Here is a 19401-nt window from a genome sequence, read left to right on the forward strand (position 1 = left end):
TAGAGAACATGTCTAAAAAGCATAATATTGGCATCATGTATTAAAAAAATATTCATTTATCTATGGAAAGATGATACATCTGTCAAGTCCTTTTCTTTTTCTTTTGTTGGTTCTCGAATTGCTTCAGCTTCATTTGCACCTAAATTCATACTCAACCCAAAAAAGAATACACACAAGCAAGACATTTCACTCGGCGGCGAATTTAGGTTGAAAAAATGGATCACGTGAACACATGATTCTCTGATTAAACTCGATATATTATGTATATAATTTTTAAAAGATATCTAATATTAGTTGAAGGAACCCATGGTCAATTGAGATTGAATGGAGCACTGGTTAAGTGTCAAGTCTAAATCCTCAAGGTTGAGGGATTGCAACCTACTAACTACTTGCACCACTTTTGCATTTTTTTTTTAAAATTCTAAAGCAGCCTTTAATTATGCATCTCTTTGATGCCATTGTGATTATAAAAAAATTTACTTATCTTTTGCTTGTCAAGTTAATGTTACTATAAAATTAATCTTATCTTAAAATTAATGGTGAACCTATCCTCTTAAAATCCTGGATTCGCCTCTGATTTCACTACATACGGTACATACTTAGAGACTAGAATTTATCTTATGTACACGGAAGTATAAAGAAAAATTAGTATCATCAAGTCGCCAATATATATTTTGTTATACCAAATAGCTTCACTTAATACAAGTTTATTTCCTGAAAAGTTACTTGTAGATATTTCATGGGTAACTTAATAGCAGAAAAAATTTATTTATACCATCGTATATAATATTAATTAGTTAAACTGTTAGACCGATCGTGTATACGATTTGAATTTTTATACACCAACATAATACGTTTGTGTGTGTGTATATGTGTGTGTGTTGTGTATGGGGTCGATGCTTTGGTAAGAAAGTGGGGAAATTTGACATATATACTAGCCTTTTGCCATGCTAGCTGACTTTCTAGGAAACAAGTGGCTTAAAAGAAACGTATATTTTCTTCTTTCATTTTCATTCTTACGCACCAAAAGGAAAACGACGCTTTCCCACTCTCTATAAAAATAATCAATCCTCATCACCACACCCTTTCCATTTCTCTTACACAACACTAAAAACTTCACTCTAAACAACCTCTCCTCCTCCCTCCACAACCACCACTACAACCACCACTGACATGACGGAAAAAAAGTGTAGCCACCACAAGTGCAAGAAGAAGAAGATCATCCAGCGCTGTTGCGCCGGACTAATGATCTTCCTCTTCTTAGCCCTACTTACTATCCTCATAGTATGGGCCATTCTTCAGCCCAAAAAACCCCGTTTTATTCTCCAAGACACGACCATCTTCACCTTCAACGTATCCGCCCCAAACATCTTCTCTACCTCCATCCAAGCCACAATATACGCGCGTAACCCTAACAAGAATATCGGTATTTATTACGATAAAATGGACATATATGCAATGTACCATAGTCAACAAATTACGTATTACACGCAAATACCCCCGGTGTATCAAGGCCATAAGGACGTTAACATATGGTCACCGTTTGTTTACGGTAATAACGTCCCTATCGCTCCGTATAACGGGCCGGGCCTAACGGAAGATCAGGCAAATGGGGGAGTTTGGTTGGATTTTAAGATAGACGGGCGTGTAAAGTGGAAAGTGGGCTCCGTTACAACGGGGCATTACCATTTACATGTCACGTGCTCTGCATATGTTCCGTTAGGTGACCGGCCCGGTAACGGAGGGATTATGGTTGGGAAAAACGCCGTTAAGTATCAGTTATCACGGAGCTGTGATGTCAGTGTTTGAAGTATACCAGGCATCAAGTTTGTTTTTTAGTTCTCTAAAAAACTTATTTTTACCTTTTTTTTTATTGTACATTTTGCTAAAAATAAACATTGGAAGGACAAAATTGGGGATAAGACGGATATATAAGGGAGTTCACAATCTTGTAACAAGTTGTATTTCGTTTGGATTATTATTATTGGTACACACTTTTCTTTGTGTAATTTACAAAATTATATCATATTATTGTTTCTTCTGATCATTAGAAAAAAGTGAAACAATTATTGTTGTAGTGGTACTGCTAAGAATATTCATTTGGGGATGATCCACCCATCAACTTTGTTTTCAATTTAATTTAGTCTTTCTTCTTTAAACTTGTCTTTTTACTTTTTTCTTAATTATTGTTTTTTTTCCCTGCATAGTTGATGAATTGTACATTTTGCTAAAAATAAAAAATGGGAAGAGAAATAGCTGAATTCATAATATTGTAAGAAGTTGTATTCATTGCAATCATTATTGTTACAAAATTTTGTATGTGTAATTTTCTCACTAGAGAAAAGTCAAACAATTATTGTCGTACGTAGTGCATGGAAAAAGATAATGTTGTTGTAGTGATGATATACAAGTTGTCAGTGTCTTTGATTCTAGCATTAAATGTTATTTAAATTGTTAGCGCTTACTTGATGTTTACTCCTCTCTACCTTTTAAATTATTTAATTTAGTGTTGAATAGCACTATGAGAACACATGAGCTGTATATATTCGAGCATAAGAAATGGCTTTAAAATAGGCAAAGATTGAGGGTTTGGTCCATGGGAACATATGAGCTGTATATATTCGTTAAGTCTATAGGAATAGAGAACTCCATGTGATTACAAGTTGTATTGGCTGAAATTAAGTTAGTCTGTGCATGCCAAACAATATTGACTTGTTATTTTCCTCCTTCATCTCTTTTGTTTTCTCCAAAAGTTCAATGAAGGTAAGAATTAAGATAGTGTACTAAACAATATTGACCAAGGTGCTTGCTATCCGGATTGGGTCCTGATTCTTTTGAATTCGCATTACGTAAGGCTCATTAAAAGAAAAGCATTATCCTTATAATTAAGGATTTGTTCATATTCATAGATCGAACATAAGACCTCTAGTTAAAAGTGATTGAATCACTACAATTATCACTACTATTTTATCAGACTTGTACATTTTTATTGAAATTTAAATCACATTTATTGCATGTACTTGGTGATATCTTAATTAGTTCAAATATCTCTAAATTTTTACTCTTCCTTCTTTAGTTAAAGCTTATACGGTTGTTTGTCAGAAATTTTGAGACCCCAAAAGGGATCTAATGGGATTTAAGGGTAAATATTTAGTCGTACTAGGTGTTTACACCAATCAATTCAAGTTATAATAGTGTGAAATAATGCAGTAAAAGTATATTTTAATTAATCATGATTAAGTGATAGTTAAGTATATATAACACATGATATGGATCCACTGAGTTAGCGTAAACACCTGGTTTAGATAAGTTTTTACCGGATTTAAGTTATATGTTTGTTACATTATAGTCTTAATAACTCTTTATATATATATATATATATATATATATATATATATATATATATATATATATATATATATATATATATATATATATATTCAAAGTAGATATATCATCTCAAGGATTGGAAGTTACTTTAATTAAAAAGTAACCAACCTCATGTTTTTGGTGCTTTTTTTTGTTGTTGCGAAAGTGCATTATAATGTAAGGCACTTTCGAGTAGCTGCCAGGATTAGTAATTATGCAAGTGTTTGTTAGGTTGAGTGTTCTAGTGGGGAAGTATCAAACATATAGGGCTGAAATAAAATAAAATGGACAAATTTTTAAATTGAAAAGAGATAAGGTTTGTAAACCGATATATACTTTCAAAACATTTCTAAAATTAGAGGGTTTCTAGTTTTTTTTTTGTTTCCCTTCTGAAATGATAAAGCTTGTTTCTTCTAAAAGAAGTTTTAGGAAAACACCTTTTTCACTTTGATAAAAATGTGGATGAGGTAGAATAGTATTTATTCCTATGATTAGTACGACAAAAACAGGTCTTTTGTGGTGTTTTTATAAGAGATAGTACTATAGATTCGTCACACTTTCATTTCTACATATATAACAAATGAAAAGTTTGTCTTTTTAAAAAAATGAAAAGCTGATGATGCTGAATTGTAAACAATATGCTTTCCAATTAATTTTGCCGAATCCTTTTGAATAGGAATCGTTTACATAACAACTTTGTTCATGAACAACGTCAACCATTGTAATAGGATGGATAGGATCTCTATATCTTTAAATAAGAGGTCTCGATCCGAGCCTGGAGAATAATATTTTTTTATATAAAAAACGCTTTCCTTTTTAATGGATCTTACGCCAATCAAATTAGTAGTCAAAGCCATAAAGTTGATGGATATCAGATACCAAGTAACCAAAACAAATCTTTACTCGACGCTCTTATAGATAACACTAGACTTTTCACAATTTTTTTGATAGTTTGGATCCTCCACCCTTTAACCCGAGTCTCATATACGAGCCCTGGGAATTTAAAAATTAACATTTGTGGGGAGCGCCTTTTCATTTTATTGAGCCTTACATAATGCGAATTTATATTAATCGAAAAACAACGAAAACCAAAAACTTTGCTCGACGTTTATTGTAGACAACACAAGGCTTTTCACAATCTTTTTCTAATTATATATGTGTGTCGTTCCATGTGTTTTAACAATTGTACCGAATTGCAGGGATCAAATTTTGTTGTATTATTGCGACGTATTAGACAAAGAAAAGAAAAGACAAGAGAGAAAGAAAGAAGAAAAAAAAACTAAAAGTAGAGAGAATAAATTGGGAAGAAATTAATTAAACATGTATAAGTTAATCATACAAAATGGCTAACAGCTCATAAAGACAACACTCTCTAATAAAAGAATGGAATAATTAACTTTGTCTTTAATTTTTCTTTTAATTCGTAATTTGTAAAATCTAAATTTTTCAGTGGAATAATTAACTTTGATTATGAGACATTTGATTTCCTAGAGATACAGTTTTTTATTTAATTATATTAAATAAACAAATAAATAAAAGATGTTCGTCGGTGCATAAGAGAGTGGATGCAGAAAGACAAAATAGAAATCTGTTTTTACGTGTAAGAAGAAGATATTAGGATCGTCCATATTATCGAAATTAAAAATGTTGTGGATGACCTAATCGGACACCAATATTTTTTCTATGCTGGCTCAATTTTGGTTCTCGTGTTGTACGTTTCCTTAGGGGATAATTTTACAAATAAATCATTTAATTTCTATTTTATCAAAATTAAAGTCATTAAATTATATTTTTAACATAAAAGTTATTGGCCTGCTCGAACCCTGATTGCTCAATTCCTAAGTGCAACAACTAATGCATTTCACTTATTAAATAGGATTTTACAGTCGATGTGTGACATTGGATGTCAAAGGTGCCCTTTGGTCTCCGTCTTTCTAATTTACAGATTCCTAGAAAAAAGATCATCCTGAGGCACATGATTGTTCGTGTCAGTCTTCTAATGTCAGCACTTAGCTAGTGCTCTATGATAGGCCAATCGATCTCATCTTGATTGATATGACAAAGATTCTCAGGTAGAAAGTCACTCATCTTTGCGTAAGTATCATAGAAGATCATTAGATCATTTCTTGTAACTAAAAAGTCACTCAATTTCATCTAAGCATCATAAAAGATAGTATCTCATTTGCTTTCTCTTAGTGGCTTCTAATGATCATATTTAGACAAAATTGAGTGACTTTTGATTATGAAAATGAATTAACTACTTTCATAATACTTAAGTCAGACTATTTTTTCGTTATATAAATAATTTAGAAAAATTTAATTCAACAGAATGAAAATTAAATGACTGTCCATGACATTAAGCTGTCTGCTTAGTCATGTAATGAAAAGAACAAAGATAAAATTGATACCATGAATTTGTTTGCTGAGTTATCCAAATCTCTTGTCAAAATAAAATTCATGAAATATTGCAAAAGAGTAGTGCATGATTAAAAAGGATGATTATGAATTTAAATAGTCCTTCTATTATTAATAAATTAGTTAATATAAAAGGATGCTCGAGGTTATTTTAATGTCCAATTTGTTTAATTGTTTGCACTAAAAGTTGACGAGTATCGGCTAGACAGACAGCCAGCTCAGTCGAAGCATGTGCACTAAAAGGTCGACTTTCCTAAAGGATAGTAGAAGTAGTGTTCAATGTTCACTTTTACGCTCTATTCTAAATTTTAAAAAAAAAATTAGTAAGTGTTGTAAATATTAATTATAATATGTTTGTCCATTAATTAATTTGGAGAGCAAGTTAATTAACTTGGTCACCAAGATTACTTGGCCACCAAGTTAATTGCTTAGGAATCAAGTAATTCCCTCCTATAAATAGGAGTTTATTTGTAGAAAATTATATATACAATCAAATTTCTCCTAAGTTCAAAGTTGAATAATATATCAGTTTTTTTCTATACACTTGTCTTTGGTGTATTTGTTGGGATCGAAATAATCAGGGTGTCATGCAGAAGCTAATAATTTGCAAACCTTGAATGACGATAAATCAGACAACAAATAAAATATACGAAAAAGCATAATATTATAATATGGTTTGGTCAAGTGACCTACATATTAAAAAACCTAATTTAAAAGAAAGCATTAAAACTGTGGAGAGAATAATCTCCCCATAAACAAGACTCTCTAAATGACTACATTATAGATGCTATTATGTTCTGTTGTATGAGAGGGATTCTTCAATTTATAGAGGTCCAAACCTTTTCCTCCAAGACAAGGATTAGTCAAATATGAAAGAGAATTATATTTTCCTTTCAGAAAAAGTAAAAGCAATTATGGTAATACTTTGACTTTCCTTCAAGGGAAAAGTAAACCTCAAATTTGGTAAAATCAGTGGTTTAGCACTACTAAAACCGACCAGGTCCATGTACACCCCTATTTGTAATTCGAGTTTTACGAATCAACCCGGTCCATGTACACCTCTATTTGTAATATATGTTTGATCACTACTAAAAATCAGTGGCTTAGCATGTATCATTTTCCCACTCTAATTGGTTGCTTAATGGCAAAGGTGTAGCTTCAAGTATCACATTCCATGCACGAACTTACCTTTTTCCAAGGTAAGTAGTTAATTTTGAATTGTGAAAATTTCTACTTTTATGCGGTGGGTCGAAGGATTGGTATTCCTTTGGCGTCACTTTTTCATTCAAGAAAAGTAAGAGCTTCCTCAGCATCTATATCTACTCCCGAAGAGAAAGTCAGGTGAATAAACTATTACTATTCTTGTTTTTAATCTATACTATATTAAAAGTGTGAACGGCCTTAGAAATATTGATTAAACTTTTTACCCTTTATTAAAAGACTTTACAATAGATAAAATTGTCATTACTATATTTCTACAACATATAGGACTTTAATATCTACAGTTTATTTATTAAATTATTTCCTTCTATTTAGTAGTTCGAAATCTACTAAAAATCTAGAACTTATTGGTAAAAGAATTCTAAACCTAAATTAGTCAGTACTTATTAATTATTGAAACCTAAACCTAATTTTTTTCCTTCGGTAACCGACGTCCTCTCAACATACTATGGCATATTTTATGAGTAGTATTCTTTTCTGAGCCCGGCACTTTTGTAACCCAAAAAAAAAATTTGGAACCAAACTAACCCATTAAAAAAAAAAAAGAACCAAACTAGGCTTCACGCACAGATTCTGTGCGTGAAAGGGCCAAAGTGTACATTTATATTTTGGCTCTTTCACGCACAGATCTCAAAGTTTTGAAACTTCAATGTTTGTTATACAACCCGATATTTGCGAATGCAGTTATTACTGTAAACTAAAAACATCAAAGACCCAAGATAATCCGGGTCGCAGTTTTTGGCGTTGTAAAGTGCCCGAAGTAAGTGTTTTTACATTTTTTAGTGTTTTTTCTTTCACGTTATCCATATATTTTACTTTAAAAAACTGATTTTCTTGTAATGTTTATAGGATATGGGCGGTTGCAAATACTTTCGGTGGGAAGATAGCATTCACGTGGATAAAACGGTGGCAGCGAAGTTTAAAAATCCAGTTTGGATAGAGATACTGCGACTTCACGTATCTCTATTTAAGTTTTTCTTTCAAAGCTATTTTCTCGTGTTGAGCCTCTCTAAGTTTAGCCTTCAGCAAATTTCGTTTTTTGCAGAATCGGTGAGCAACACCTCCAAACCTTCAATTTTTTCTTTAGCTTCCACAAGCTTAAATTCCGAGTCCAACTTAGCGGTAATTTGTGGAAGATTATTTGTGCTATCTTCTTGTTGTTCATTATTTATATGTATTTTGCTTATTAAGTTTAATATTTCTATGGATTATGTTTTTACTAGTTGTACCTTTTCTCCTATAATGTAATCTGCACCCTTTATGTACTAATTTGTTTGTGTTTATTGTGAAATTGTCAATTAATAATAGACTTTAACAATAAACATTGAAGAATTAAAAACATGCCAAACTAATTCAAATTTATGACTTCACCATAAAATAAAAATACAAATTAACGACCACTTTAGTCCAAACTTAAATGACCCATAATCTAAGACAAGTTGCCTAAATAGACCCTAATCGTCATCAAAATAGAAGTCCTCAATATCGTCCTCGTAAACGATATTAGCGGTCTCTTAACACACATCTTTTTTCGTGAGATGTTAGTTCTCTACCGGTTGATGATGCTTGTTCTTGACCAACTTTAGCATGTAAAATCTACAACGTCTTGCCAGCATTCTGTTGTTTTCTTTTCTAATTCTTTGTACGGCCATCTCGCAAGTTGCTGGAGCTACTCGAGGCATGGTTAGTGAGTACCTTGTTGGGATTGGAGCATTGAGATTTTCCAAGTCACGAACAAGACGTTCGATTCAAAGAATCCGACGTGACCATTCTCGGCGTAAACCGCAATAATATTCTCGCGGATCTGAATATTTCACACTGCAAAAATCATCATTACGCTTTACAAGAAGGTGCGAATTTAGCTTTCTAGTTTGAAATCACTGGTATCACTCAAAAAACTGCTATGATTTGAATTCTCATCATCACAGCTATTTGGTTCCTTTGGAAGGAGTAAAGACCAAGCTGGGTTTCTACTACTCGACATTGAATATGGTGTAGTCTAATAACAAAAGAAAGGGCTACTTATATAGTTGCAAACCCCCAAGTACCCTCGGGAGGGGGGGGGGGAGGGTCTTTATGACCCTACCTACTTACCTTATTATAAGAAAAATATTAATCTTCATCGGACATTTCACAGTCCGAGTCCCACTTGGATCTAAATCTTGTGCTACCATGTATACCATATTCTACCCTGTGATAACGTATTTGCATCCGATTGTTCTCTTCGCAAAAATGATTAAGAGCAAAATTAAACTCTTGTGGAGTTCCGCGAGGCATTGACATAGCACGTTTTTTTGGGTGTTTAAGCCCTATTGAAGCTAACTTTTGCTCTAGTGCTTCAGCCTCCCTAACACGCCAATTCCACCCCTCTCTCATTGTTTTATTGTATTCTTGATTGAATCTTTTGTTAGGGTTATTTGAGTAATGAAAATCATCATCATCATCTAGTTCCCATGTCCTACCCATTGCTTTAAATATTTTTGCTGCGGTAAAACATGTAATAGAATCAAGATTTCCAAATTGATTGTAAAATGTCATGATAACTCGTTTTAAAGTGAATACTAGTTGTTTATCAATCATGTTATATATAGTACTGCATTTTTTGACCGTTTATTTGAATTAAATTCATATTACGCAATGTTCTTGTGCGCAATAGGACATGATTTGACAACACATCATGCATGCCAATTTCAGCTTTTTTATGACACCTAAAGGACCGATTTGACAACACAATGCTACATTTTTTACCGTTTATTTGAATTAAATTCATAATTTGACAACACATCATGCTTGCCAATTTCAGTTTTTTTATGACACCTAAAGGACCGATTTGACAATATAATACTGCATTTTTGACCGTTTATTTGAATTAAATTCATATTACGCAATGTTCTTGTGCGCAATAGGACATGATTTGACAACACATCATGCATGCCAATTTCAGCTTTTTTATGACACCTAAAGGGCCGATTTGACAACACAATGCTGCATTTTTTACCGTTTATTTGAATTAAATTCATATTATGCAATGTTCTTGTGCGCAATAGTACATGATTTGACAACACATCATGCATGCCAATTTCAACTTTTTTATGACACCTAAAGGACCGATTTGACAACACAATGCTGCATTTTTTACCGTTTATTTGAATTAAATTCATATTACGCAATGTTCTTGTGCGCATTAGGACATGATTTGACAAAACATCATGCATGCCAATTTCAGCTTTTTTATGACACCTAAAGGACCGATTTGACAATGTATCGTCGCATTTTTAACCGTTTATTTGAATTAAATTCATATTACGCAATGTTCTTGTGCGCAAGGACATGATTTGACAACACATCATGCATGCCAATTTCAGCTTTTTTATGACACCTAAAGGACCGATTTGACAACACAATGCTGTATTTTTGACCGTTTATTTGAATTAAATTCATATTAAGCAATGTTCTTGTGCGCAATAGGGGTGAATATGAATCTATTTAAGAAGAATGTTGGACGAGGTAAAAACTCATCCATTTCATAAGTTTAAGTCTCTTAAGTCATTCAAAAAAACCTATCTTAAGTCATACAAAAAATGACTCAAGATATTCCACCAGTTAAGGTTTCAATATATTGGGATGGTATTATCCTTGATGACAATAGTACAGTTTGTTACAATAAAAGACCAAACGTTCATGTTAAATGTCCACTTGAAATGTCTTATGAATCACTAGTCACTGACATATATGAAAAAATGAAGGTTAGTACAGATGAGTATGAAATCTCTATAATGTGCGTATATCCACAATCGGTTTCCAATGGTATAAAGCTTTATGGTAGGCATTATATCAACGATGATGATTCTTTAAGGGATTATTTGAATGCGCCGTAAGAATTAAAACATTTAGTCGCCTTTAATGTTCGAGATGTATGTTGAAAAGATACCCGAGAGGTCCCGCAAGAACAAAATTGGCCAAGCTAACATGTATGGAGATTTTAGTTCTTACGGGGGTATTTTGAGTGGCCAGGTGCCACTGGAAAATCTTACCCAACAATTAAATCAAACGCGGTAAATATGCATTCTTATATTATTATTTTGTGCACTAGCACGTGTTTATTGTATGTATTGGTAAATAACCATTTTTAAATCTTTGTAGGGGTTATAGACCTGATACGAGTAATATTGGGCAGTCATCTCAATTTAGTGGAGCAACTCATTATTATCGAACTCTCGGTTCGGTGAGTCGATTATTACAATAATTCTCGCCTGGGAGCGATTATTATAATAATTCCCGCAAGGTGCAAATGTTTATTATCAAAACTCGCCGTGGTACCAACCGTGGATGAAAGGCCCTTTCGCTTGGTGGAGTTGATCATTCTCCACACCATGCTCATAATCAATACGTGTAGGTTCATCACCTAGATGCTAATTAATTAATTAATATATATATATATATATATATATTTGGAATTTAACATATGCTTTTTATCGTGTAGGAGGAGGCCTTTCTTAGATGGGGCTGATTGTCCAAGTTATGTGGATACATCAGAGAGTGATGGCGATGAACCAGCTAATAATGCAGAGGTAACCAATGATGAAGATAGTGAAGAGGATGAAGAAGATACGCATTGTAGTCCCCAAAAGCAACCAAAACCAACTCACCACCACGTACCACCTCCAATGGCCGAAAACTCAATTCCTAACAGCTCAATGCAATGGCATTCTGACTATATTCCATATCTTGACAGTCTCAAAAGTCGTGAGAATGCATTTGTCTTCACAAGAAATGATTATCAAAGTCACCAAAAAACGTGGATTGAACTAAAAAATCCCATGACTGATGAGTGCGTCATTGCAAAGGGAATGCAGTTCACATAAAAAAAGATGTTGCAATGGGCTGTCAGAATGTATTGTATAAAGGATATGAGGGAGTTTAAGGTTGATGACTCAAACAAATCGGTATGGAGGCTGATTTGTAAGCGACATACTCAAGGTTGTCGGTGGTTGCTTCGGGGAATTGCTAAGCTGGATGGTCTATGGAAAATCACAAAATTCCACCCGAAGCACACTTGTGATATGGGACAAAATCGAGCAGATCATTTTAATCTAGATATAAACATGATTGCTCATGTGTTACTTAAACACATTGAGGCAACTCCATGGTAATTTATCTGACCGTTTACATTATATATCTTATAGCAATTAAAATATCATTGTTAAATGTTGTTTGTTTAAACTTATGCAGGGTGCCTATCAAAACTTGTATTAGCATGGTCCACTCAAAATATGGTAAAATCATAAGCAAGAGAAAGGGATTTCTCAGGCGTAGTCGTGCTTTTGAAATGATCTTTAGAACTTGGGAATCCTCTTTTCAGGCGTTGCCGGGGTATATGGCGGCTCTACAACATGCTAATCCCGGCACCGTTGTACGCTGGCGCTTTTAGAGGGCGTAATTTTCGACTTCGTCTTTAGGCATTCAAACCAAGTATTGATGGTTTTGCTCACCGCTTAATGTGATATCGATAGATGGGACCCATGTATACGGCCGATATGACATTAAGCTCCTAATTGCAGTAGGTATGGATGCCAATGGGTCAATATTCCCTCTTGCTTTCGCAATTGCCGCCAACGAGAGCAACGAGACATGGGGGATATTCTTGATTCATCTACAAACTCATGTTATTAAGGGTCGTCAGGGCATATGTGTCCTATCGGATCGTCATAAAGGCATAATATGCGTACTCTGGAAGGGTGGCAGCCTCCACATGCTTACCATCGATATTGCTTAAGTCACTTAAAGGCTAATTTGCAAACAAAGTTTGAAAATGGCACTGTAAACAAATTAATGTGGGCTGCGACGCAAAGATCAACAAAGAAAACGGGCCGCAAAAATGGAGCTGCTAAAGGAAGTGAGTGAATAGGCATATGTTTGGTTGATGAAATTAGAAGTTGAAAAATGGACGCTTTATGCTGATGGAGGAAGGAGATGGGGCATGCTCACAACGAACAGCAATGGACTCCTCAAGTCTACTCGAGGACTACCTGTCACCGCAATGGTAAGACTAACTTTCAGGCAGGTCGTGGAGCGATTTGCGGATAGGACAAGGCAGGGAAGAGCTATATTAGCCGACGAGAGAACATGGATGCCAAAGCCCTATAAAAAGATGGAGCACCATAGTAGAACGGCAGAGGTTCACCAAATGACCGAGTATGCCGTCGTTCAACGAGTGTATGAAGTTAGAACGGGTTATTGCGACGGCAAAGGAGGAAACAAACATATCGTTACTGAGCGTACACAATCATGCACTTGTGGTAAGTGGCAAACGTACCACATGCCATATTCTCACGCAACAAGTGCTTTGAGAGAATGGCCGTAAATGTAACCGATTATGTGGCGGAAGAATATAAGGTCGTAAAATACCTTAAAGCATATTCCGGCCAATTCCGTCCCCTTGGTGATCAAGCTTATTGGCCAGCAGCGCCGTTTTCTATGATTGCGAACAAGAACCATATCCGTAAATTGGGAAAAAACAAGCTAGCCCGTTATCACAATCAAATGGATTTTAGCGAAAAGCCTTACTCTCGCAAGTGCTCGACATGTAAGCAATTTGGGCATGATAAGCGTTCATGTGGGCAAAACTCCCGTGGTAGCAAAGACATCTGGAAGTAGAAGAATGTCTAGAACTTGATTTTTTTTTTTTTTAAGTCTATTGTAATTTAATGATGTATTTCGTTGCTAATGGAATGAAATATTTTTCAATTATTATGAACCTCTCGTCTTGAACCAAAAAAGTACTTTCATAGCTTTGGGAGTAAAACAAAAGAGATTAATCAAAACCCTATAAAATATGGCACTTAAACCTAAATATAACAAGTTTTCAAACGTACTTCGGAGCACTTGATAACCCCTAAAACGACGATCCAAATGTATATGTATACTTGATGTAATGAGTCGATATTATTGTACACTAAAAAAAAAATTAAGTTCTATATAAAATATTTATATTCCGGTGTTTTGAAACGTGACTAATCTTCGGTCAAAGTACGCAAAAAACCTTAATTTTGAGTTTGATTTCCAAAGAATAAAGGTTGGGGGGAGGGGGGGGGGGGGGGTTAGGGGCAAGTTTCTCGCACGCATTCCCGTGCGAAAGGGCCAAAATGTAAATGTACACTTTGGCCCTTTCACGCACAGAATTTGTGCGTGAAGCCTAGTTTAATTTTATTTTTTTAATGAGTTAGTTTGGTTCCAAATTTTTATTTTTTTTTTTTGTTACAAAAGTGCTGGACCCATTCTTTTCTAGGAAAGTTCCACTGTCAAAAGTTTTTCCGTACAAACAGACGATTCTTTATGCTTTCTTTTTACTTCAATATACTCATCGTGCTAAATGCTAATTAAGATCATTAAGAAAGCTTTCAGCAAAAATTGTCTTGGACTTGGACATTAGTTACGTTTAAAGGTTTAGTAGGCGTTTGGCCATAAGAATTATTCACTTTATTCCGGAATTTTTTTTCACTTTTTCGACTTTTCAGCGTTTGGCTATAAGAATTCCGAATACAACTTGAAGTTGTATTCCGGAATACCAAAAACTTCAAAAACTTGTTTTTCAAAAAATTTCACTTTTTTATAACTACATTTCACCAAAAATTACAATTTCAAAAACTATGGTCAAACACAACTCCAACTCCAACTCCAAAATTCCAAAAAAAAGTGAATTGTTTTTTGGTTTCTATGGACAAACGGGGCCTTAGTTATTGCTTTAAGAGTTAATTTTTATTTCTTGTCTTTTATTTTGTGGTGCATTTGTTATTTATGGTAGATTGTTGCTTTAACTTGGAAAAATTCTTATTTTTAATTCTTTTGACTTGTCTCTGTTTGGTTTGCCATATTATAGTTCAATATTTTGTTATGATTGTTAGCCATTGATTCTATGCTTTTCCCTTGCCTCTGTTTTTCATCTCTTTTTATGTGTTTAACTTGATGTTGTCGGACTCTTGTGCTTTCTTCCTCCTAATTTTAGGTTGCGGATTCTAGGTCTTGAAAGCTTTTGGATCCTTTGAAGCTAACACATCAAAGTATATTTAGGTAATTTTTTTCTTATGAAGTATAGACATGTTCATATTTTTATAGATAGTTATATGGAAGATTAAAAGATTGTCAGTTGTGATTTTTTTGTTTTTAATCATATCTTATGTTCGATTATCAGTTTAATGTTGATGTATTTGTAAATCTTGTACATATTGTTAAATTCATTGCATTCCATAATAAAAAATTTGGTTGGACTATTGTCTAACTCATAACAATGAAAGATCTTATTATTTCAAGATTATTGTTGCACATAATTTTATAATTATAATTACTAACTGCTATGTCAGCTCAAGTTGCTCATACTTTGTAAATAATAAAATTCAATTACCTCTTTTATTTGACTGTATTATATAATTTCAAGATTTAAAATTGTGTTAATTTAAGAATAGATAGTGACAGTTGGCGTCTTGCATTTAACAGAAAACTGATTTGAAGGTTTTCCCATGGAGCAAGAGAAAGGGAAAAGTTCAAAAATTATTGTATATTGTGGTGTCGTGCATAAAGGTAATAAATTTTCTAATATGTTCAATTCTATTAAGGTTCAAGATGTATATTCATAATTTATATTCTATACACCTTTTTAATTAACGCAAAATATATGTGCGATGCACATAGTTAAAACCACGAAATCCCTTACCCTTTAAAAATAATTTTATATTTGGTAAAATTATCTTATTTTCCTAATATTTATAAATTCAAATAAACTAGACTATAATTATTAAATACTTCCTTATTTGAACTATGTAAGAATTTAATATTTAGGGCTTCAAAAAGGTAATATTATTTTTCCAAGTATAGTTCTTGTAAAACTTGCAAAGTATCAGTGACGACAGTTGAGCAATGTTAATTATTTTCCCAAGTTTAATTATTGTAGAAGTCTCAAAAATCTCAACTATGACTCTTTGAGATATATATCAAGAAAACTTTTATCACGGATAAATGATGCAAATATTACACGTGAAATAATGGTAAGTACTTAGAAAATTATTTATTTACTTAAATCACTTAAAAATTATTAATTTTTTTATTTAAACTATGTTAACGAATTTTAACATTGAATTTTACAATCAATTAATTATTTCAATTACTTTTAAATGAATAATCTAACATAATTATAATTCCTTTCATGTTTTTCGAACTATATATATGAATTATAATATATTTTCGTATTGTATTTGAGCTACTTTTCTATCCAAATAATATTTTTTATCCAATGACTTACTTCGTATACTATTGAAAGTTACATCTAATAATTAATCAAATAACTAAAAAGTATATTTTTTTAAAAGGTACAGAGAGAGATCAAAAAGTAGTTGGCAAGAAAATACCACTAATTATTTTGAAAAAGTAGTTGATAAGTATTAAGTGCTAAAAAACAATTTCAAGTGTGGAAGTTGACTTAATAAATAATCAGTTATGTGTTTAGATAAAAGTGTTGAAAATAAGCAGTTGAAATGTTTAATAATAAAGTTTTGATAAATACCTTTGTTATGTTAAAATGGTTTAAATGCCCTTAAAATTATTTATATTAATAAGGACGTGGTTTGCTAAGTTTTAAATTCCAAATTAATTTAAATATAAAATTATTTATGTCCCAGTTACTTTTAATACAAAATTTATTAAACAAATTACAATTCAATAAAAAGTAATTATATTATAAGAAACTAAACTACAATCAGCATTATTTCTTATAAACACAACACGAACGAATTTTAAAACGTAAAGAAGATGGAGGGTGATTTACCAAAAGTTTAACAATTATCAAGTCAATAGCACAAAGAGACATATGAAAGACCAAATTTTTTTTTTTTTTGGTTGAACAAAAAGATCAAATTTAACTAAATATCATTTATAAAGAAATGTTAGGTAAGATAGAACATAACATATTGACATCTCATATAATAAAACATGTTCTCGTGGAATAACATTTTTTTCATCATTTAAATAAATATTGTATTTATTATAATGCCAATTTTTTATTTTTTATTTTTATATAGAGTTTTATTGATCAACGCGGTACACACATGCAACACACATACACTAATAGTCATTTAATAATTTTCCTAACATTAAAACTTAAAAATGCATTACAATTTAGTTATTAAACTTTCCCTTATTTAAATTAAGTACTCAAAATTTAGGACTACTTTTGCTCTTCAGAGAAATATGAAGTTCGTCTACTAATTAGACATAAATTCATATTTTAATGAGACATGAAAATAAAACAATTTCAGACCATTTTGTGTTTCAGATAATTTCAATCACCAAATTGGTGACGAAATATAAATTTTCAAAACGGATTTTGCAAGAGTTGCTGTGTAAACCACTGAAGCATGAAATTGAGACAAATACAAAAAACATTAGACCCTGTCTTAATTTTCTTTTTATTATTGTCTATCTCGAAAAAGACAATATGTATCTTTATTTTGTGAATCAATCTAAATAACAACTTGTTTGGCGAAATTTCTAAAATCAGTTTATTTTGAAAAGCGTTTTAAAAAAAAAGTAGTTTTAGTGAGAAGCAATATGTGTTTGGCTAATTAATTTTAAAAACCCTTTTGAGCAAAGATTTAGTGTTTAGCCAAGTTCTTAAAACGTGCTTCTAAATGTAATTTTTTCAAAAGTACTTTTGGAGAAAAACTATTTTTTTAACTTCTGAAAAACAAACACTGCTACTCCCCTAAGCACTTATTTTCTCTCAAAATCTTGGTCGAACACCTCACTTTTTTTAAATAAGTACTTTTGTCCTCCCAAAAGCTTGGTCAATGACAAAATAGCCATTTAATAATTTTCCTAACATTTAGAACTTAAAAAGCCATTAAATCTAATTAAAACCTTTCCTTATTTGAATGATGTACCTAAAATTTAGGACTACTTTAAATTATTTCAATGTAAAGTCACCAAGAAAACTTTCAATCATCGTCTTGGCTATCATTGAGTCCGGAACCAAAATGACCCCAAAAACAATCTTTTGAACCAAAATATCCCAATAAAGAAAAAAGGTTATAGAAGTACCTTTAGCGCAGTATTTTACTGGGCTAAAGCACTTAACCGTGACAGAGCCGTTAAGTGCTTTAGCACAGTAAAATACTGCGCTAAACAATATTTTCTCTCCCCTATAGCGCAGTAAAATGCTGCGCTATATCACTCAACTTAAAAACCCATCGGGTTCCACCACTGGTCACTGGAATAATATTTTCTCTCCCCTATAGCGCAAGAAATGCTGCGCTATATCACTCAACTTAAAAACCCATCGGGTTCCACCACTGGTCCCTCCAGTGGCAAAAAAAATTTCAAAAACGCCATTGGAGGCTATTTCAAGGTGGTCCCCACATCAAAATACGTTGTTTTCTATTAATTTTCGTCGGGAAAGTTTAGATTCTCGGTATATTCAAGTCAAAGAGCAAGATTCTAAGCTCGAATTGTGAGAAAAAGCGGCGTACAACTCGATTAACACAACTCTACAAAAAATCTTCGATTAAGGTTTTCTACTATAAACTTTTGTTATTAATTTGTTATATACATTATATTGTACACATGTTTAACATTTAATCGTCTTTAATTTTCAAAAAAAAAAAAAAAAAATTTCGTTTTTTTCTTTTTGGTTTGATTGGGCTAGGCAGTGGCTTTTGCCACTGTTCCGATTTTTTTTTTTTTTTTGTGGCTAATTCATTAATTGTTAAATGTGTATGAATTGTTAATTTATTAAACGTTTATGAATTGTTAAGTTGTTATATGTTTATGAGTTGTTAATTTGTTAATTGTTTATGAATTGTTAATGAATTATTATTTTTTTAATTGATTATTTGTTAAATATTGATTATGAATTAATTAGTTGTTAAATATTGGTTATGAATTGAAAGAAGTTGATTGATAATGAATTATTATTTTGTTAACACTTTATTTGGAGGATTGTTATGTATTGTTTCATAATGTATCGTATTGTGTTGTACCGATAGGACCAAATCGCCGTTGCATAAAATAGACCTTCACCGTTACATAATGATGGATTTAACGATACGATACAATAAAATTAAAGTAACAATCAAAGCAAACATTGTATTTAAACTAACAACACAATATAATACAATAGGTAACAACCATCCAAACAAGTTGTAAATCGATTATGAATTGTTAATCTATATTATTTTAAAAGCATGAATATATATGTTAAATAAAAAAAGATTATCTAAAAAAGAATACTTAAAGTTCTTCTTTTCATAAATACATAAGTTAACGATAAAAGTGTAAAGTTTGTAGGAAAATATGTGGTCCACGAATATACTTTTTAGTCTAATTTTATCATAGTTGTGTTGGCTATTT

General features: G+C 32.2%; 1 protein-coding gene across 1 annotated transcript; it reads left to right on the top strand.

Moving 5' to 3' along the window:
- The first annotated feature begins 1027 nt into the window (after positions 1-1027).
- LOC132032823 (NDR1/HIN1-like protein 1) lies at positions 1028-2042 on the top strand. The gene has a single exon (XM_059422576.1). It carries the CDS (start codon positions 1174-1176, stop codon positions 1807-1809), a length of 636 nt encoding a protein of 211 aa, XP_059278559.1. The 5' UTR covers positions 1028-1173; the 3' UTR covers positions 1810-2042.
- Positions 2043-19401: the final 17359 nt, after the last annotated feature.

The sequence above is a fragment of the Lycium ferocissimum genome, chromosome 10 (assembly GCF_029784015.1).
Source record: "Lycium ferocissimum isolate CSIRO_LF1 chromosome 10, AGI_CSIRO_Lferr_CH_V1, whole genome shotgun sequence".
NCBI classification, from domain to species: domain Eukaryota; kingdom Viridiplantae; phylum Streptophyta; class Magnoliopsida; order Solanales; family Solanaceae; genus Lycium; species Lycium ferocissimum.

Excerpts from the sequence above, each read along its gene's own strand:
- LOC132032823 (XM_059422576.1), top strand. The coding sequence starts at position 1,174 with ATGACGGAAAAAAAGTGTAGCCACCACAAGTGCAAGAAGAAGAAGATC.